Raw genomic sequence first — 24,580 nt, 5'->3', positions numbered from 1 at the left:
TGCAGTAGGGTTCTTCTACAAACTCGATGAGTATCAACCATGTCTTATAATATGTGAGAAGGGAACAGAGAGATACGATTGGTTGGGACCATTAAACGTCTTTTTTATAGTTTCTTTTTTTACATTGATACCTGAAAAGTTATCTGATAATATGCATTTAAAATAGATATGTTTGAATAATCGTCTAATGAACTTCTAACCTTGACCCATATACCCGAACAGCGTGAGATATACTAAGAGGGTAATACTTTACATCAAGAAGGTATGCGCTGATCTTGGGCCAAAAATCTGAGGTTTTGCTATATTTTTTTTTAATTTATACCATATAATCGAATGGAAATTTGAATTCAATTATCATATATCAAATATATAATTTATTGTTTTGGCATCATTTTTACCGATTATATTTTCATATACAATAAAAATAATAAGACTCCCTTTTGCAGTACGAATCGTCTTTTTATGTTGCCTGTTTTGTTTTTTTCATAATTGTTTAGTACATATTTATATATGTCAATAGTAGTAAGGGTATGGGGATATATAATGTGTAGCTCACTTTTTTTTATCTGCGTTATGTGGAGAATCATCGGGATACATTGTATACAAACCTGTTTTGATGCCACCATCTACGCCAAAACATTTGATACAACTGTATGTATAAAGCGTATTGAGATACTATAAATATAATTGTTTGTAGCTACTTTTTCAAAATATTGTTATGATGAATATATCTTTGTATAGGAGACACTTAGGTATTCAATTCATTATAGGGTCTTACTGCTGTAACCAAGGCAGTACGAGTTATCTCCCCTTATTCGGAAGCTGTTGTTATTAATCACTGCATTCTCTCCATATTTAGCGTCGAGATTTTTACACGATTCTCCTAGCTTTAAACTTGTGGAAACACCGCCAAACTGGAGTAAATCAAACAGAAAATCAATCACATTATCTTGATCGATACACAATATTCGGTTTAGCCAATAAGTCGTATCCTGTTTGTCATTTATACATTTTAGGAAAAGACGCTTCAAATTAAATTTCAAGAATTGTATTTGTTTAGATAGTTGCTCGCTTTATATATTTAAAATAGTAAATCATTTTGAGGATGAAAAAGAGGTATGATAGAATTTCACTCTAAATAGCACAGATGGCGTTATGTATAATTTATTTCATTTCCATTTTTTGAAACAGATTCGTCTGTAAATAGCATGTACACAAAGCGATATACGATACATATAGATTACTGAAAGGGGGGCTTTAAGGGGGATATTTTATATTAGTTTCAGTCGTCTTGACGCCAAAGGCAATGCCGTTCGAGTTACCCCTCCTTACACGGGAGTTGCTTCTACATGTATTATGTATTGTCTTCTGCGTTATTACCTTATTACTTTTATTTTTGTTAAAGGAGTAAATTAAACAGCTATTAGGTAAGTGATACACTGGTCAAACGTCAAATACGTCAATGTCGGTCGATATAAAAAAAAATTGACCAATGTCTTCATCCAAATGGATTCATGTTTGTATTTAAATATAAATTTAGTAACAAAATACAATAGCAGTGCATTGCGATTTGCGACTTTCTGTTAAATGACCAAAGCACATTAAGCCGGTGTCGAGACTCCGCCGAGTTTCAATTTTTTCCATTGTCATGATAACAATAGATATTTTGATGACCATGACATCGTCTGAAAATAATCGTAGCAGTGAGGAAAGAACCCAATATTCATATCAATTTTCAAACTTAAATTACATTCCGCAACAGTAAGACGGTATAACTTTGTACCAAGTGTAAACAACGCGTTAATAATTTTGTACCCCATTAAATGTTGGGAGAATATGAGGATGGTAATGGTGTTAAATAAGTAAAATATGTGACTGAAGAAAATTACTAATTCTACTCTTCTTGTATTTATAATGAAAACATACATCTTTGGATTGAAACGTGAACTAAGTTGATCGTAGAACAAGAATATATTTTTATTACTTTAACATAATGTTTACAGTTCATGTTTCATATTTGTATAATTAAAAAAAATGAGAGAAATGTAGTTTAAACAATATGCAAGAAAAGAAATAAGTCTTTCCCTTACAATAACTGTTGTCTTGATGATGTCTGTTTTATCATGTCGCTACACTGCTAAATATGTATTTTTGAATTTCATATGTTTAATTTATAGTCTACTTTCCTTCACGTCCTGATGCGATTTGTTTTCAAATCACGCATAGTGTCTAAATGCAGAAGCCAAGGCAGTTTGAGTTACCTCCCATTAGTGGTGGGTCTCCTATCTAATGCATCCTGCATAATTAGTGTCAAGAATTTTGTGGCAATACCGATATACTGGTGTAAATTAAACATATTATCAAGTTGTACACTTATTGTTATCGATAGACAATATTCGCTTTAGACAATCAATCTTATTCCGTTTCTCATTTACACATTTTAGGGAAAAACACTTCAAAATTTCATGAACTTTATTTGTTTATTTATTTTGCTCGTTTTACATTTAATATTTCTAAGTATTGATACGGATTTCTTTTCGAAGCGGCCAACGTCACTACAACATATGGAGAGGATGAAAAACGAAAATGTAAGACATATTTTAAATGAACTAGATGACGTACGAAAGCGATGAAGGTTATTTCTGTATGTCCAATATATGTTCACATTATTAGTTTTTATTTTTGGAAACATTTTACTCTAAATTACAGAAAGAGGTATTTTAATGCTGTGCGATAAGTATAGTTACATAATGTAGGTTTGTCTAAAATTCATCTTTAAGTCTAATTTGCTGTAACTGGGCGAAAATATCGACATGTGATCAATGATCTATTGAAAACCATCAGGTTTGATGAATTAACTCAGATAAAACCACATGCAAGCATATACGATGTCATATAAACATTAGCTACAACAGAAAGTTCTCGGTTGTAAAAAGTCTTGCTTTATGCATGTTTTGATGAAACCATATCTCCAGAAATCACTTTACAATTACCAATAACACTGTACAAATGTAAAATGAAATTGCAGACCACCACTTGGCGCCATGGTCTGACTTTTTGTACTTATTTAACTGCACTGTAGATGAAAAACAAAATTGGTTGTACTGTCAAAAATTATTTTGAACTCATTTTTGTACGTGTACAATTTAATCATGTGCATTGTAGGCCTCAAAATATCAATAACTGGAGGTAAACTTATTTCATTTTATATTTTCAACATTGTACAAAATATCAAACGTATTCTTGTAACGCAGACAAAGAACAAGACAAGTCCTTACACTGGTAATGATCCGCAGATAAACAGATCAGTGTTTGAAACACGCCATTAATGATCTTTTGCAGACAGGTTTCACAATGATTTCAGTTTCACTTGTCTGGTTTCTGATCCAAAAATGTATGGTATGAACAGGGTGTTGTCGTGCAAACCTGTTAAAAAGTTAATACCTTGCTTAACACATTAAACTGTGTGTCATATTGGAATAATTTATACGCTATCTTAACTTTACAAGTTAATGACACATGATAGAATGTAATTCGAACCTGTGCATACATTCATTAGAATATATAATTGATGGATAGATGAAGAAGGGATTTGCAACTCGAGGCGTGTCAACCTTGCCGTATAGCGTCTGGGAAAGGAACAGACTGATACGATTTGTTGGGACAATCTAAACAGCGGCTGTAATACTTGGTCTTATCAATGTAAACACTCCTTATATGCCTTTGATATATATTATGCAAAAGATCCAAATATCCAAACAGGGTGAAATATATCAACCAGACAAAGTTTTTGTTGTTTTGGTTTAAAGATGCCTCACCGCCGAAAGGACTTAATTGGTGTTTGCTCACGGAAATGTATGTCTAATTAACACAAAACAGTATATACATGTATAAGAGATCTTGTTTTACTTTTGGTGGATGAACAATCAGTATGTCATTCCATACAGGGCATAGTGCTATGGACTTTTTCGGGACGCAACGCATTATTTTTATTATCTTTAAGTAAAATTAGATGTTCGAATGTCAATAGTGATAATGCATGCATTGTATTGTTAACATTATTATTAATTCAGATGAATTTAACCGAATAACAAACATGATACGGCAATCATTCTCTCAATAGCTACGGCAGGGACAATCCATATTCCAGGAGCATGCTGAATTTATTACTTTTGTCTTATCTTGAAACACTAAATGACATTCGTAGGTATTTCAAAAAAACTACAATAGTCACTGATAGTATGTTGACTGATAATATGTTTTAATGAGCAATATCATGCAAGCTGCATTTGTCAACCACAAGCAAACATAGTTTATAAACGGCTTGATATGTATACCTGTTTGATCTGGCAGCATGGGGACCCTGCAGAAGATTACCTCTACTAAACAGGTTTTAATCCTCAATAGATAAAAGTTAATGTAAACAATATGTTCCATTATATAAACTTTTATAAAATTCCAATCATCAAACTCCTTGATTGCATTATTTTTTTTCAACATTGTACAAAATATCAAAAGTAATCTTGTAAATCACAAAAAGAACAAACCAGGTTGTCCCCGCCTTTACACTGTTAATGATCGGTAGATAAACAGGTAAGTGTTTGACAAAGGTAATAAAGGTTCTTTCGCAGTTAGATCTCACAATGATTGTAGTGTCACTTGTCTGGTTACTGGTGCACAAACCTGTAAGATCCATAAGGCTGTCGGCACACAAATATGTTTAAAGTTATTGCCTTGTATAACACATTAAACTTTGTCTTATATTGGAACTATGTATATGTTATGTTAACCTACAAGAAACTTGATAGAATATGTAGAACGGATTTGCAACTCGAGGCGTGTCAACCTTGCCTTATAGTGTTTGGGAAAGGAACAGACTGATACCATTGGTTGGGAGAATTTAAACATGGATTTTGATAGTTGGCTTTATGACGGTAAACGCAATTATACGCCTTTGAATCATATAGAATAATCATTGTGCAATAAAACAGGGCGTGTGGACGTTTAACCTTGACCTATATATCCGAACAAATATCCGAATATTTCCATTTAAAGATGCTCCACCGCCGGCAGAGCATAATCGATGTTAGCTTGTGTAAATTTATGTCTTATCAACACCAAAAGTGATATATAATAACTTGTTCTGCTTTTGTTGGATGCGCAATCAGTAAGTCATTTAATCGAGGGCATATAGTGCTACGGGACGCAATCGATTATTTTAATATTTTCATCCTAAAAACTAGAAGCTCGAAATAGTCAATGGTTGCAATGGTGTAAAGTAAGCAACTTTTGTAACTGAAGAAAAATAGTATTCCGTCTGGTACTATTTTGCCAAAAAAAACTCGACTTCACCTTACAGTAAATGTTTCATTGTGTCTGTTTTATCATGTCTCTTTTTATCATATACAGTCCTACATCAAAAGTATGTACATATCTATATATACTTTACAAACCTGTTTTAATGCCATCATGAAAACGTTTAGAGAATAAAACCTAATAAGTACATTGTACATGTTTGTAAGTATATAGCGTATGTACAGAGTATTGTGTTTTCATTTTAGGAGCGAATTTTTTAATGCTTTTGCATAGGGTAGATAAGATTTATTTTAATTCATTTATATCGCCTCAATGCTGAAGCCAAGGCAATTCGAGTTATCTCCCCTTAGTTGAGAATTGTATTTATTAACTACTGCATGTTTAACTTTTTACTCGATTCTCATAGTTTTCAACTTGTGACAACAGCGATAAATTTGAGTAAGTCAAACAGAGAATCAAGTAGTACATTTGTACAATTATCTTTATCGATAGACGATAGCCAATCAATATTATCTTATTTTTCTATTTACATATTTTAAGAAAAATTCGCTTCAAAATTTTTAATGCTATACGATAAATATAGTTAGATTTGTTGCTGTAACTGGCGGAAAGTTTCGACATGTTATTATATTTATTCAGACAACCATGAAGTTTGATGAAATAAGCTCACAAGAAATAAAAATAAATAATGTCACATAAACATTAATTACAACAGAAAGTTATTCATTGTAAAAGTTCCTTTTTATGCTTTATGCATGTTTTAATGAACACATATTTGCAGAACTCACTTCACAAATAAAAATGACCATCTTTGAAATGAAATTGTAGACCATAATTTGGCTCCATGGTCTGATCGTTTGTACTCATATCGCTTCACTGAACACGTAAATAAAATCATTTTTGGCAATATCTTCAAAATTATTTTAAACTCATATCTGTACGTGTAAAATTAAATGCTATGCATTGTAATTATTGTAATTCTCCAAATATTCGTACCTTTTGATGGTTAACCAAGAACAACCCTAGTTGACCCCATCCCGGCATGGCTAATGATCGATAGATGAACAGGTAAGTGTTTGACATAGGTAATAAAATATGCAAATTATTTTATTTTCATTTTCGGAAACAATTTTAACTCTACATTACAGAAAGCGAGATTGTATATGTTATACAGGTTGAGTTTTTAAAATTTCTTTTAAGCGTTTTGGCGCGAAAGGCATGGCCGTTCGAGTTACTGTTAAATAGGCTATCATTCTTTCGAAGAAACCAAGATTCGCGATTTCTATTTCAAAATTTGTTCGTGGATATCAAGTTTCGCCGAATCAGAATTGAATGGAGATATCATTAAATTTAATTTTGCAAAAATCGTGGAAGATAACAAGTCACGGAGATAAAGTTTTGTGAATTTACCTTGCTCACGAAATTCCCGAAAATAAAGCACATGCAAAGCAAGCATGATTCATGAATTGTTCATTAAATCTCTTAGCCATGTTGTTGTGTTATAATGAAAAAGACGACGATATAAGTTATGGACGTCATCTGTATGCCTTACGGCTGACTTTCTAAAGCCGACACGACTATCTGCCTCGACGATAACCAGATAAGTCTTACCTCTACGGGCGTATCGTATTCTAGTTTGTGCTCTTACTACATGTAGTATGTATGATCAATGTGGGATCATTTGTTGCATTATCAAGTTTTTATAATTATATCGGCATTCACAATATGTATATAAACAATAGATACCAATGGTTATGGATGAAAATTGGCTCGGGTTGTTAAAGTTATATGTGCTGTGATTTTAATACTTACGAATCAAAAAGAGTTTTAATATGTTATTCGCCACCAAAAGTTACCAACATTTTGAGATTTACAACACGTATAATGTGATGTCTTAATTCCTAAAATTACAACTAAGAGATGAAAATGATTTTTGGTAGTATATTTACACATTCTGTGCAGTAAAATGAATACATCAGGTCATACCATGAAGTTACGTTTTACAATTCATTTCACAATTTATCAGGGATATTTCTAAGTGTAAAGTGATATATGTAGGTATGTTTCCATCTCAACATTCATAAGGCAGGAAAAAATAATTTTTAAGTGCATAAATCATGTGTTGATTGTAACTAATGTTTATAATGCATCAAACATGTTTTCATGTCCATTTGAATTATTTTCACAGCTTAATTTATCAATTTTAAATAGATTACTGAAAAAAATGTTGTACATATAACTTTAAAATGTTCCGATTTCTATCACTGGGGAATGAGATGTCCCAATATATTTCCACAAACTCTTCACCTCTTGGTCGCGAGTTCAAATCCCATACAGTGCTGATTTTGCTCTGATAATTGTGTTTGTCTGATTGCAAAACATGAAATGATAATCACTACTTATTTCAGCAAAACTGCAATAGGCAATGATAGCATTTGTACTAATAAAAAGTTTAGTGACCAATACAATACTATCTGTATTTGTAAATCACAAGTAAAAATAGTTAAAAGTCGGTTTGATCTTTGTACCTGTGTGATGAGGCATTATGGGGACTCTGTGGAAGATGAGCTTTGCTAAACACGTTTTTATCCCCAATAACTAAAGTTTAATGCAAACAAAAATATTAATTATATAAACCTTTATCATATTTCTATCTTCAAATGCATTGTCATTTCAGGATTGTACAAAGTCTCAAACGTTTTATTGTAAAGGACACATCGAACAAAAACAAGTTAACCCCGGCCCTGTACTGTACATGTACATTAAGGCTACATCTGTAGTCTACGATCGACAGACGGACAGGTATTAAGTGTTCGACACAGGTAATTAAGGTTCTTTCACAGACGGGTTTCACAATGCTTTCAGTGTCATATGTCTGGTTTCTGCTGCACACATTTATAATATGAATAGGTCTATGTTGATAAACCTGTTTAAAAGTGATTAGCTTGCATAACGTATTACTGTGTCACATATTGGAATTATTCATAAGCTATATTAACTTTCCAGTTTACTGTAACATGACATAATGTAATTGGAACATGTACATACATACATAAGTATATAAATAGAAATCACTGAGATATGCATAATTGAGGGATAGTTGCATTTACATGCTCGATTCGTGTCGTCCTTGCCATGGTGTGGCTGGGAACGGGACAGAATGTTACGATTGGTCGGGGCAATTCAAGCATCAGTTATTACAGTTGGCCTTGTGAAGGTAAACCCGTTAATATACCGATGAATCATGCATGTATGAATGTCCTATACAAAAGATCACGCAGGGTAGCTGCACTACCTTGACCCATATAGCCGAACAGCGTGAAAAGCTTAAAGGGGGTATTTCTATACACCACAGACTTGTGCACCGATCAGCTGTGTTCGGTGGTTGCACAATTCATCGTTATACACTGCTATTGAAGATCCATGTCATGTTATGCGATTTACCTAATTACAATGCAAAGTTAATGATGGATACATTACATATATTCCATAACATTATCATATAATAATATGTTCATAACAATATAAATAAAATGATCTACTTAAAGACACGTTTGAAGGCAGAAAGGGCTGGCGGTAATTTTTTATTTTTTTTTAATTTGTAATAATGACTATATATATGTGTGTAATATAATTGGGAAACATTAATTTAGTTTAATATAACAAGCTTATTCGTTTTTATTGTTTTGATATTATTTCTATGGATTGTTTTAGCCTATTTGTAATCTTAAAATATGAGAAAAAAGTATTATAAGAAAATAGGCTAGTAATGTGACTTCCCTTTACAGTAAATGTAAATTGTCGTTACATTATACATATGTCTTTTTCTTATATCTTAATTAGGGTCCTATTTTCATTTCATTGTATGTTCTATATCCGCTTGTTTGGTATATATATATGTGTGTAAGTATATATAATAAATTTGAAGGAACATCCAAACGGACGAAGTCTATAAGAAATAAAAAAAACAATAATGACTGACTAGTTATAATTACGAAAGCGCTCAGGTAATTAAACAGTCGTTATTGTTTTTATTTCTTACGTATGTTTATATCGTGAGTGTAACACACTGTTGCCCACCTTTGTCTGTATTATGTGGAGTATTATGGCCCAAAGGCATTTATGTCAAATGTTGAATAGAAACATTTAACATATAAAAGGTAACCATAATTAATCATCAACAAAATTATTGTCAAAACGAATAAACACAAAACTGAATGTCAATCTACTTTTGCACAGATATTGTACTTATTGACCGATAGGTAAGTATATAATACAACAAAAATTGTCGCTAAAAATCAAGATAGTAAAACTAATAAAAAGTGATCTCACAACATTTCAAATTCTGATATGTTGGTGAAGGTAATTTATTCACAGTTTCTGTGGTCTCATTTCTGTATAATTATTCTTCTAAAAACAAAATTACTATCCTTACATTAAAATAATATCTGCTACTGCCAATACTTAAGAATATCATCTATATATATTCCCTTTATGCTGAAACCAAGCTAAACCTTTATATTGTTTTATAACTACCCATTTACTTCGCTTTCTATTAATACAATTTGCTACCAGGGAGAGAACTTACGTAGGTATTGCATGTTCGTTTCATCCATTCAATTTAATTTAAATAAACTAAAATTTAATGAAATTGAAACATCTAAATACTTTCATTTTTATGTTTTTAAAGTAACAAATGTAGTTGTTTTGTGCTCAGATGTAGCTCACCTGTGTGAGCTGTAAATAACTAAAGCCTGTTAGACGTATTAAATATACTTTGCTGCAAGGCGATTGACGCATGCCCTTTGACTCCATTTTCCTATGAGCTCATTACCGCGTTTTTCCTACTAAGTTCGGAATTTCAGTAACAAGGATTTCCCAATAGTTACAAAGTACACTTTCTCAACCCGCGAATCAATTTTGGTTTAAACACATTTTACAATGGTTTTAATATTCTGTATTCCTTTTTTGTTATGTTGTGTAGCTATTGCACTTGTTAATATAATGTTAAGATATAAAGCAAATTATCCTTTTTCTAAACATAAACTTTTTAAAGTAAGTTACATTTTGTGTAAACCACACCAAATGGACAAATTACGATGATATTTAGTGAATCTTATATAGCTATTTATTTTACAAAGTCATTTAAGCACATCTGATAGTAAGCATCATGAAGCGGATACTGGTAAAGTAAACGAAGAAAGACTCTGTGTATTAGAAATATCGATTGGTATTGTGAACATACAATTAAGCATTGTGAGCTTTGTCAAACCATAAGACCCAGAGTCTTATTTATGTTTCTGTCACGAATGATGTATATACAAATATTTGTCCCGGTTAAACAGCATGTCTTTACAATATACATTACAAACTCAAGGTATGTTAATAAGTTCAGGAAAAATATATGTACGTAAACTACATATACTTACCGCATCGTGTCCAGGGACGCGATCAGTCGATATGTCGTGTGACACATTTTTTGCATTCAATGTTTCCTCGCTGTCTGTAAATGAAAATCCTGGATTTATCTTTCCTTCACCAGGACCCCCTTTGGGCTGATTCTCTGTCCCGTCCGTATGTCTTATAGCCCGTAGGGTTATCCCGTTGGAAGCAGACGACATGTTGTCTGGTAGTGTTCTCAATAAACCGTATCCAGAGCTATTTAAGCTCTACTGAGAGGTCGACGGTTAAAGTGTCTATGTAAACATACCTACAAAACTTTTTACCAGGAGCCTCAGACGATGTTTGAATGAACATACATATTCATGTCGGTTTTTTTCAAAGCTTAGCTACCAATCTCATCTTCAAACTCTCAATTTAATAAGTGTCAACATATCGGAATAGAGACATGACGATTGGCTAATAATGTAAACTTGATCTAGGAGATGTGTGGCTTTGAACAGCGAAATCACATTAATAAATAATTTTGCAGATAAAATCATCACTACTAACCTGTCTAAACCTGTTTTGCATAGCCATCTGTCTATTGATCATGTGATGAGGGGATGCACATATACTTTAACGTATAAAAAGATCAGATATATAAAACTTACTTAGACCCACGGAATTGTCCATGTACATTTATAATGTCCTTTAAAACATGGCCATGATGTCGTCAGTGCTTTATTTGGGCTATTCTATAAGTACTTGTTCTGCCTGTAGATTAGTACATTAGTTCACCTTAACCTGCTGATTAGTTAAAATAAATCTATATTTCCAGGTAACTTATTTACAATGAAAAGTAAAGAGAAACACTACATTGATATGCATCACTGCCATTACAGAATACAATGCATCTCGTGAATTATTTACTGATTATTATATTGTATAATTATACTGAATCATTTTGAAGAGACTGAACCTTTTAAAGTGCATTGTTTTGGGCCTTATTTATATTTGTGTAACAAGTTGTTGAATCTATAATTACTTTAATTAAGAGTGCAATGATGTACATGTACAGGATAGTGTCCTAAATACGAAATATTGTTTGTACATTTTTCTCTTTTTTTTTCTTTTCCAATTTGTGCCCTTGCTCCTATGCGAAAACCTTTTGGGATACACTCTATTCTATTAAAGTGGTAGATGTTGTTTCTGCTCAGCGCTCAATTTGAAGGAGTTGAACGACTATTTACCCATTGTCGGTATGATCAATGTGACCAGATGAAATGTTAATCATACACATACTACACTGCATACAGGCGAGGCCGTTCTTTAACTAATTAAGCTGTTGATTGGACAATAAACACAATCAACCAACCAACCTATGAGAAATTACAAAATTTGTTAATTATAGTTAGGATAAATGTTTAAAGCAGAATATATTTTTTTCGTATATGATTTACATTTTATCGAATGTATGAAATTCGTCACTCATCCCTGGGTGTTCCACTTGACATCTTATATCCTGTTTTGTGCTCCTGTCAAACTTCCGCTATCCACCGGAAGTGTAATGTTGGAGGTTCTCAATATACACATTTATAAAAAAAAATCCGCTTGATACCCGGTGACTTCGCCAGTGTCATGTGTAGGCATATGTCATTAGTGTGATACTACCTGGAGAGAATTTTAATTGGCTGTACAGGACGTAATGATATATACAATACAATGACGTCAATAGAGAATGCATGGTTGGTATCTTACAATACAAGGAATATTTTGGTGCAAGATTTAGGAAAGCTTTCCGTGTCGAGATACGATACGAGATAAGATACTAACCGTGTATTCTGTTTATCCTGCAACCATTATGATATTCAAAACGAAAGCAAATTGCCAGTTATTCACCTCGTTTCGCTTGAAGCGAGACACTTCTTTGATGCGGAGGAAAAGATTCATTCACTAAACCGAATGAGAGTGTACTCCTTTTTACTTCCGTTGGAAATTCATAAGCGCATTCCTAAAACAGTACCAATATTTCTATTTAGTGTGTAATATTTCTGAAACAATATGGAAATACTCAAAAACAATTATTACCCATCAATGAATCGTGATCGAGAATGTCCAGAGGAGAGCGACCAAAAATTAAATGGATTAACCAACTTTTCCTTCGAACAGCGACTGAGATCCTTCGATTACCAAGCCTTGATTATAGGAGAAAATGTTCCGATCTCATCCAAATTTTTAAGATTATCATCGATAACATCGACAAAGATAAATTGTTTACAATGTCTCCCATCACCTTTACAAGAGGCCACTCTAAAAAGATCGTGAAGCTAGTAACCAGACTAGAAGTAACCAAACATCGGTTTAACAGCAGAATTGCAGAAATTTGGAACACATTGCCATAACATTTAGTGTCTGCAAAGTCTGTAAACTCCTTTAAATCGAGCCTTAACCAGCACTGGCACAATGAACACTTCAAATTCTCCCCTACTTGTTATATTGCTACCTGACTGATTATTTGATCATATACAAGGATTTGACTCCAGAATTCATAAGGACTTAAATTGGTGTTTTAATAACATTATTACATGAATTACTTTACACGCCTTTACAATGAGCCAACAAAACGAAGGCACCGCCATATAAGACTTTCGATATCGTAAAAATGACGTCATCCCGGTGAATGTGACGTCTCTTTTAAGCGGGAATGAATGCCATTTCATTCACTGGAAAGTTAAAGTTCGGGTCAAATTAGAAAATGTTCCGTCAGATTTGAAACAAATTCACGTGTTCGTTTTGACGGATAAAGCATTTCGTATTGACGGATCAAGTTTATCCGTCAGTAGTTATCCGTCAGTATGTGTGTCAGTTGCAGGATAATTAAATATAACGTGACGTCAGGAATTTTAGGACGATCAATGCCGTGTAAGATTATCGTTAAAATTCACCGTACCTGTACAACCTTGAGGAATTTTCATTTCAGATTTATATATTGTTACTTGAGAATTTATTCAGTGGTTTAGTCAGATATAATTATGACATGAAAAATTTATACTGGTCGAAGCATGTGACCACTATGAAATATCGAATTTTCCTTACTGAAAACTCCGGATTTCACCATTTTTGAGAAAATTAACTCGTCTGTTATAGCACACATAATATATATTTTTTCTAGTTAAACTATGTTGATAATAAAAGTGATGTACATGAACATAGATATTTTTTCACAATGCATGATAAAAATAGTCTTTTTGAATGGGCTCCTCGACAGGGCCATTTATACCCCTTCGTGGTTCTACTCCTTAACTATGCAGAATATATTCGATAAAAACAATTCTCATTTAGTTTCACACTTAGTTTTTTTATTTTAATCGGAGATTCTTTGAAACGTAGGTTGTTGAAATTATGTAATAAAATATCTTAAATTTGTGTTCATTTTATGGCTAGTCATTTTTATGAAAATCGTCACGAAGTTTCAATTTTTGCTTCTTACACTCATTTTATAAAATATCCTATGAACTGAAAACTTATCCTAACAGATCCTATATCTATTGACCATTTAACATGTTTCGTTCAGCAGATTACGTAACTTCTAATTGGGAATGTTGTCGTAAGACCGAAGCCTTGCTCAGTGTTCGACATTGGCTAAACCGTACATGATATTTACAGACAATGTAGCCAGAGATAGACTTGAATTTAGACTTGTAAAAATATTTTAAAAAAGCATACAAAAACACTTTCTATCGACAGCAAAACAGCATAATAATGTCATTTACGACGGGTCAAGCTTCCAATTGCTCTATTAAATTGGAAAGGCGAAAACCTGATCAATGCAACTCGCTATTCAAGGGTAACAGTCACATACGACAGATATGAATACTAATTGATCTTTACTTTACTTTGGTGACAATGCTAATATCCACGTATCGTTGGATATTAATCACTTGTTTTGTTTAATCCAGTTAATTCATATTCATAAATTTGTTTAAATATGAGTTATATTTTGTGTTATCATAGAGGGACCCTTACCCTAGGTTCACGCACATTCCTGAAAATTCCCCATAAGGAACCATAACAGAGGGTACGATAAAAAGACCATTAAGTTTAGGATATCGCCTTAAAATCTGTAATGCGTTACTGTGGAGAACTTTAAGATAATGAATTCCTTAAAGTTTAAGAACCTGTGAAACTGGGCTCTGATCTGCTTATGCAGCAGACTTTGTCTAACAATCTCTACATATTAAATATATCACCAAATAATGGCTTTATTATATTTGTCTCCACGACATATCAGATTCTAAGTTTCAAGAAAAGATTAATTATTCAGTAGTTGCAGTAATCTGAGAAATTATTATCAACAAATATGTGTCTGGTGATCAGTTAAGTATATGATGTAACAGCTGTAGAATTACTATAAATAATTCAACAAAGTTTCAAGTTAAATATATTGTAAACAAATATAGATGGTTTGTCTTAACTTATACATTAATACAGTATACGTATTACCTTCATATTGTGTGATCTGCCCTATATATAACCCTTTGTTCGCGAAATGTCTCGCATGATATCGTGGCGTACTTCTGAAACTATGTCAGTTAAACACTGATTGTTTCAAGGTTAATATTGTCAAGCCTTAACGACAGATCAATGCCATCAGATGATCATCATTCTAAAGCTGCCAGCTGTCATATTATATAGTCACTGCATTTGTAACGGAACGGGAAGTAACTCGTACAGCTTAATAATTCAATCATTTTAAAACAAAGCCTTGCCATTTTCTTATTAATTCATCCAACAATTTTAAAAGAGTTTATTTTGAAGCCTGCCATACAATCCGCGGAAATATATGAGAGAAAAGACAATTTTTTTGTACATTTCAGATATTTTTTGCCGAGTAAGAGTTTTTTTATTCGGTCTGTTCTATACACAAATTACAAGGACTATTTCTAAACTGACTCAGCCATACATATATTCACAAGGGATTGGTTGGAAATCTTTTTTTTATTATTATTAACTTCCGTGTTAAAATCAAAACGTTGATCATAGTTTATATACATTGTTTGATAACAAAATGAAATTTAATGCACACCTTAATATGGCATTTAATCGTTGCATTATTCAATATTTCAATATTCATTTGCAATCTCTTTTCATTTATATTGTATAAATTCCACATAAGTTCAATTATTCTACATTTGTATTGTATATTCTTTGTTATAATTAATATTTTAGTATTTCTATTCCATAATGCGCATTTATATTATTAAAACATTAGCTTTCACTAATTTGTACTTACATATATATCCTTACACTGTTCATTTGTGTTCTATATGTGACGTTTATGTTCTCTTTTGTATTTCAAAGAAGTAATTTGCAATATGATCCGTATTCATTCATACTCAATATTACTTAACGTTCATATTGTATAATTCCATTTTGTCGTCACTCATCTGTGCCGTAATTCAAGTAACACAATATGGATATGAAGTAATATTGAGCATAAATACATTTTAGTCTCCGGCTCGGGTACTATGCCATCCCTCGACAACACTATAAGACCATAGTGCCCGCAAAAGAAGGTAATAATATATAAATAATAATGTTAAAATACGGAACATACATATAAATATAAATAATGTACATTTTAGAGTTATAATTATTGAATACAAGTGCAATTTATAGGATATAGATAAATGAATATACAATGAATGCAAACATTCAGCTATTGAATAATGTACCGTTTGACATGCCATATCTAGTAAGACTTGTTAACTACCACAATGCATCATGATATTCCATTATAATTCATTGTCATTGCACTTGATATGGGATGAATATATAGATATTCCGTCAGAGGAATATAAACAATCTTCTGATTGGTTGATTATTTTACCTTCGACCCTTTTAACAATTTAAGTCAAAAATCGTTTATGATTAATTACGCTATACATTAGTATCACAGCTGCACAGACTGGTACGTATCTCAGTTTCTTTAAACACAATATGGGATCGTCGAGCCAAGCCCATCTGACATCCATAAAAGAACTACGTAGACGATCACTACTTAATCTCCTTAGCTATTCAATACCTTCTGCAGAAAGCGGTGAAATAAAATAGTAGTCTCACTATGGTGTATTAAAAGAATCTTAACTTATTTTGTGTACCCCTTACATCGCGATAGAACCATGTTTTAAATTCGACACGTAATACGACTATGATTTCTCACGGAATATTTCTCTCTAGAGTTCTATTTGGTATAAAAGAATCTGAATTCGTGCTAAAATGATAACTTAATCAATTTAATATCGCCATTATTACAAGGTACATATGAGGTATGGTTTTTTGTCTTTATGTGATTCAGAATAGAGCAATAAATGGAACACCTGCAGCAGAAATGTTGATAGCTTACACATCCTTATACGTACACCATTACTTTACATGGGGTAATATTGCCTTATATATGTATGATTACAACTATCTGATGTCGTTCGTGACATTATATCTCGTCTAAAACGCTTCTTTGATAAATGTCAGTTTTCTGTTTATATAAATAATACTATGTTCCTAATTAGCATAATCTTTTTCATCATGTGTGTATCACTATTGAATAAGTACTATCGCAATTTCCAAAAGTTAAAGATTTCAAAAATGATAAAGATTGAGATGTTTCATAGTATCCTTGTAGCAAGATACAAGTATTATTCATTAATATATGTATATACATTTCCATATTTTACTATAACCTTTACAACCAGGAAATCGTTTACATTTTCGTAAACACAGTGGTTACATTGCAACAAAACACACACACAAGATCACTCACTTCTGCAAGTGGTGTGCCACCGATCAAGTCCATTATATCTGTGACAATATTTCCAGCCAAATTGAAAACAACAGTTCTGGGATTCCATCAATTTACCGGCTGTTTCATCAATCTTCAAAAGTTAAAAAAGAACAGAAACGCTACATCAATCTTAAAACGTTGAAAAGGGCACAGGAATGTTACATTAATCGTAAAACGTAAAAACAACCCATAAAAACTAATTTGGAACGCGATATGTAAAAGGAATGGTCGTTCCAACTGTTAACATATTGAATGATTATTATTTTCGATTGTTTACTGGTGTAAATTAATCTCACCAAGTCTGAATTGAGGCTTTCAAAAGCATAGCAAAACTACTCATTTTTGGGTCTTTTTTATTTATTTATTTTTGTTTTGAAAAAAGGTTTAAGCTAATGGTTACAGCTACTATAAGCTGCTAAATGGCAAAGACCAGCAGTCGGCCTCATTTTAACAGTAATACTGTATTGTCTGTATCTGAAATAAGCCCAGGAGATAGCGTGTTCAGTGTAGGCCGGAGTTTTTTTCCGATGTAATTTGGAGAATATTCTCTCCCTACGGTTCATATTAACATCTCTTCTTTAAATATTGTTGCAATTTATTATTATTGCCAGACATGGTTTTCTCTTGAGCATTGAAAAACACATTAAACCGGCAGGAAGAAAGAAAATATTGTTATTGTGACGTTTTTATTTTCTATTGAGACCAGTAGATATTCTGAATGCATACTATGACCAGGTCATAGGTTTGTCAGCATTTAGTATAGAACCATTTGTCTTGGCACAATACTACAGACAGCGTTGGGCCAACGACACGTCCATGCAGCAACATATAGAGAAAGTATTGTAAGGAAGCAGTTATCTTGATGGGCACAATGGTAAAGGTTCCGTTCAAGAAAAGCTACACATTCATGCAGCAAGACTAAATCAGCTTTGATCATCAGTAGGGGAGAAATTGGTATTAACGAATAACATCCATTCCAAAAAAGGGTAGGGCAATATAAGTATACCTTGTGTCCTCATCAGGCAAGGCGTAAACGGTAAGTCAATTTTGAATATAATGCTTTCTGTTCACATATGATTCTCTTTCTAACGTAACACACTATTCTATATGTTGGCTAAGAGTTTGCCCTAGTTAAGATGTTCCGACTCCTGGCGAAGAAGCACGGTAAGTATATAAAAATGGTAGTTTCTGCTTCTGCCTTAACGCTCGCCATAATTGAGGTAAGTATCTTGTCAGGGGAGTCGTTTGGTTTATCACCATACTTCAGTAATAAAGCACAAAAACTGGACAAATGTTTACATACACTACAATACATAAATGTACGAACATAACGCAGTCTTCCGAAACACAGTCACATTCATCGCTTTTAAGGGAAGTCGTCCTTGACCCTACATGTACATAGGACATTAAAAAAGCACACCCAACCAACCAACCGTTGGGGACAGAAATTAGCTATACAGCATAGTATACACTTCTATATTCCGTATACAGAACAAATTTTTGTCATCTTCTCTTCTCGATATTCAAGAGGTTACTACTGTCGCTGTCGATGAATATAACGACAGTGATAGTAACCCCTGGAATTCCGAGAATAGCAGTATCTTGGTCCCAGGTTCATGAAGATTCTTTATTTTCAAGGAATTCTTTAACTTAACATTTCCTATAGGAAAGTATTACAGCACTTAAGGGAAAATTTTAAGTTAAAGTGCATTCCTTAAATTATGTAATACTTTGATATGGAGAATTCCTGAAAGTTTAGGAATATGATACTGGGTCCTGAATCATCCATCTCTGAAACTTCAGAAGTAACTTATACTTCAACCTGTAAGTCAGGTCATCAACATCACAATTCATAATTAAATAGTTTGGTAAGACAAAGATATTACATTTAGACGGTATGGAATATAGATAACAATTTAACATAATGTTTTTTTTTATAAAAGACGAGCCCATAATACCGACAACTAGTTCATAATAATTGGAAATAATTATATAACAGTTCACAACTTTAAATAGTACTGGGAGGCGACCAGCGACCTTATTATACCAGTGAAAGTGATTTCTGCGCACGTCCTTTCTCCCGCACATTATTATCACCAATATTGCTAAAAAAATCTGCATTTTCCTTTTGAAATCAAAGTTTGTAACATTCAATCACAGTGGGGATAGCTTGAAATCATGGCTTGTTTGCATATTAATTCTGAAATTCCATGAAATCATATATATATATTTTTTTTTTCAATCATTTTCAAAAATCATCCTCATCAAAAAAGGTAAAAGTATGCAAAATCGTGGATATAGCGCAAGTTACCGATCGGGACAGGATAGTAAAATAGAAGGTAGTTTTTACCTGATGCCTACGTCTTGTGTTTTACTTTTTCAAGCAAAATATGTTTATATGTATTTATTGAATTTCTGTAAGTTTTGCCGTTTAAACGTATGTTTGTCTATTTTATTCATGTCCAGAGCTGAATCCTGCTTTTAGCGATTCCAAGGTCACCTATCGTCGCACCTTTAAATAGTGGGTTTTTTCGTGATGCTTTCGATCCATCACTGGATCCCCAAATAACAATGCATTACGATTATATTATTACACTAAATGATATAAAATATATGATGGTCGCTTTATTGAAACACATTCTTAGTTTTAGTGCAATTAGCAGGTTTTTAAAAGCGCATTTAATTTTTATTTTGAAATCACGGTGACTGGTTCTGTAGGTATCATCAGGTGTTCTAATTAGCGGCGAAAATAAATGGCCCCTGGTAAAAGAACTTACTATCGAAATTAAACAATGACTATTGTTACTGAAGTATCTTGGACTAAAGATAATTTATGTCGATTTTCAACGCTTTCTGTAACAAAATCCTTTAAAAAAACACCTCGAAAAAATCACGGTAAATGGCCGCGACCCAGTAAAACTAGTGGACATATAGACGTTAGTCTGCTCCTGGAAATAGGTGCGCCTGAATTCTAAGTCTAAAATCGACTTAAAGATGAATGCTTAAAAATGTGTTGAGAATCTCAGACCGAATCTGCGCTTTAATGGAATTTCAAATGTTCTATAACACCATAAACAAAGTCACCCACATCAAACTTTCACATCTCCAAATATAGAAGAAATGCGGGTGATTGTTCTGAGAACAGGAATGTAAGTTACGGACAGATTATCAATTGTAAACTTGTCAGAGTCACAATAATAGTCAAAGCTAATGTAGGTGTCTTCATTACCCGTACACATTGAACTCATGCGTGACTGTCACGTAATGACATCGTGAAGCTGCTACATAACTCACTGGTAAATTAACGTCCCAAACAGGTCTCGATTCCGTGAGCAATGAGTCCCGTATCACATGTTTACAATGACGACGAACATAGATAGCCTAACCACATCTGTTATTTCTACCAAAACAATTTTGGCGACGAAAAGGTGTGATTTTGTATATTCATCTGGTTGTATGTACATATATTTTAGATATTTATAAAAAAATGAAATTTGTTTGTTGAAATCAGATTGATATACGAAATTATACGTTGCTTTGTTGAAAGATGAAACTTGTAGTCAAAGAACTGTTTACTACGGTGTCTATTGCTCATGAAATCGACACTTAATTGTAGAGTTACCATCACCAGTCACTGTTGTCTATATTCTATAAAATAATCAAGCTGTATACCAGTAACACTAGGATCTGCATATACATTGTTTTATCGGAAATGTTTAGTGTAGCCGATGATTTCCATTACTTTATATTTTGATACACATTTTTACGATAAGATTATTATTGTAGTAATTAAGGGGATAATTCATGATGGAGGATGACGTATATTACTAGTGGTACAAATTTGCAAATCTGAGAAGTTTTTGCCACATTTGTTTTTTATTTGCTTTTTCATTTCAGCATGCGCACATTGTTTATCACTGTTTGTCAGAAAAAAACATTGTACACAGTATGTCAGAAACACTATTGTGCATATTATGTCAGAAAAAACATTGTACATAGTATGTCAGAAACAACATTATACATAGTATGTCCATGTCATAACCAAAACATTGTACATAGTATGTCAGAAACAACGTTGTACATAGTAAGTCATAAAAAACATTGTAGATGGTATGTCACAAACAACATTGTACATGTAAGTCACAAACAACATTGTACATAGTATGTCACAAACAACATTGTACATAGTATGTCACAAACAACATTTACATAGTATGTCACAAAAAACATTGTACATAGTATGTCAAACAACAACATTGTAATACAAACATTTACATAGTAGTCAGAACAACATTGTACATAGTAAGTCAAAACAACATTGTACATAGTATATTAAACAACATTGTACATAGTATGTCAGAAACAACATTGTACATAGTATGTCACAAACAACATTGTACATAGTATGTCAGAAACAACATTGTACATAGTATGTCACAAACAACATTGTACATAGTATGTCACAAACAACATTGTACATAGTATGTCACAAACAACATTGTACATAGTATGTCAGAAACAACATTGTACATAGTATGTCACAAACAACATTGTACATAGTATGTCAAAAACAACGTTACATACTTAGTATATTAAACAACATTGTACATGGTATATCACAAACAACATTGTACATAGTATGTCAAACAACATCGTACATAGTATGTCAGAAACATACAACATTGTACATAGTATGTCACAAACAAAACAACATTGTAAATAGTATGTCACAAACAACATTGTACATAGTATGTCAAAAACAACATCGTACATAGTATGTCATAACCAAAATTGTACATAGTATGTCACAAACAAATTGTACATAGTATGTCAAAAACACATACAAGTTACATACATAGTATCAAAATGTACATAGTATGTCAAAAACAATATTGTACATAGTATGTCAAAAACAACATCGTACATAGTACGTCAAAAACATCATTGTACATAGTATGTCAAAAACAACATTGTACATAGTATGTCAAAAACAATATTGTACATAGTATGTCAAAAACAACATCGTAAATAGTATGGCAGAAACAACATTGTACATAGTATGTCAAAAACGAACATCGTAAATAGTATGTCAGAAACAACAACATTGTACATAGTATGTCAAAAACAACATCGTAAATAGTATGTCAGAAACAACAACATTGTACATAGTATATCAGAAACATGCCATAATATAATGTTCTTCAATTGCAAATAAAAACGTTGGTTATTTTTTTTTTTGCATGAAATTGGGAGAGTGCAGTATGATCGTGTTGTTATTTGTAATACAGTGTAGTTGCTATAGTACTGAAGAATGCTGTCAGAGATACAGAGCACCATACTGAAGGAATTACCACTTTATAGAATGTGATGTGACTCGGACAGGGAACAAACCTCAGAGCCTTCCTCACAGGCTCGAGCGTTCAACTAACGGAAGAAGAAAGATTGATAGAAAGAAAATAAAAGGTAAGATCCCAAATACTCGCCTGGAATTTTTCGTTAATGCTTTATTTTCAAAACTTGGAATGAACATGAGTTCATCGCCAGAGCCAATGGACATCGGTCCCAGTTACATTATGTTAGTGACTTATGCAAAAATGTTTCACGGTCGAAATCACTGGCGAATTATCTGATGAATTACTTTATCAAACTGATATTTTTGACTTTGATTTCCCTTTGGTAGATGTTTCATCAAAGGAAATATAAGTTGGTGAAACTCTTTTAACTGATCTGCTTTACACATATATATGAATATGTCATGCTTTTGATTGCAATTTACTTGTTCACTTTGAACATGTTAAATTGTATAGACATAATTCGACAAGATTAATGTTATTTCCGGTATTAAGATACCACAGATCCGTAACAAGTATATATAGCTTTGATAAAATGTATATGGCGTCCGTTCTGTGACTGAAGTCATGTTTTATCATCATTTATTCCGGATTGTTGCGCCCCGTTGTGTTCGATGGTAAAACTAAGTTTCCTGGGCTGGTAGATACAGACGTAGGAGACGGAATTCTGGGTTTTACTACATGTATTTAATTCAGTTTGATTGGTTGGACGTTCTGTTTACAGTCATGGTCATTTCAAGTCGTAACAGATGAAGAAAGTCAGCGAAAGCTGGGAAACCCGGAGAAAAACAACCGACCTGTGCCCAGAACCTGGCACTCTTCAACAATTCGACCTCAGGAACCAGTGATGGAGTTATATGTCAAACAATTTAACTAACGCGACCACTGTGTATAATATCCATAGACCATAGGCAAATAACACTTAAACGTAAGCGAAGTCAAAATACTGCGAAATGGTTGTATTATGTTAGATGATATCATTTTTTTCTGCTAAGCTCATGGATAAACGAACCTGCATACGTTATTCGTAAATAGATTAACATTTGATTTTCGTTCAAATATTATACATATTTACCGTAAGGAAGAATGTCAGTTTGGACCCTCTTGTGGTATTGACCAATAAACATTGATTTACAGCTACCTTAGTGTTAGGACATAAAGATATGACGTATGATTAAGGTCAGGCCGGACTGTACCTAGTGAGTTATTGGGGTTAAACAAAAGTTTTCTGTTTGGTCTAGTTTTACTAGAACCAAAGGGTAGTTATGAATTATCTTTTATAATTTATCATGTATTGATACATGTGTGCCCCCCAAAAATATAACTTCTCTCAGAACATAGAACAAAATGATCTAATTCTGCAAAATGCGAAATATTGTGAAAAGATAAAGTCTATTTTGGTGCTTTAATATAGGAAAAGGATTACATGTCATATTTTGTTGCAAAAATCAATATATTTGCTTATTATGCACTTATAAACAAGACAAAGAATGTTATGAATGAAATTAGGCAGGGGAGGTAAAGCAGATGAGAAAGAGGAGTTTTCAAAGTTTAATATACCAATAGATCTCTTGCTTATACTGTATAACTCACAAGGGACTCCGGCTCGTTTGCGTTGTCTGATCAGATTGATTAATTTATTCTGCGAACTTTGAATTACCATGGGTATAACACAGAAATTCTGTTTAGA

General features: G+C 32.7%; 1 protein-coding gene across 1 annotated transcript in view; it reads right to left on the bottom strand.

Moving 5' to 3' along the window:
• Positions 1-11,094, bottom strand: part of LOC138306956 (solute carrier family 23 member 1-like) — a 38,123-nt gene extending 27,029 nt beyond the window's left edge. The window contains exon 1 of the mRNA XM_069247552.1: positions 10,746-11,094. Within this exon, the coding sequence (XP_069103653.1) occupies positions 10,746-10,937 (192 nt within the window). The 5' untranslated portion in view covers positions 10,938-11,094. The remainder of the gene's footprint in view (positions 1-10,745) is intronic.
• Between the last annotated feature and the right edge of the window lie 13,486 nt (positions 11,095-24,580).

The sequence above is a fragment of the Argopecten irradians genome, chromosome 14, assembly GCF_041381155.1.
Source record: "Argopecten irradians isolate NY chromosome 14, Ai_NY, whole genome shotgun sequence".
NCBI lineage: Eukaryota > Metazoa > Mollusca > Bivalvia > Pectinida > Pectinidae > Argopecten > Argopecten irradians.
The sequence above is the reverse complement of the archived record's forward strand: the minus strand, read 5'-3'. Positions and strand labels throughout refer to the sequence as shown.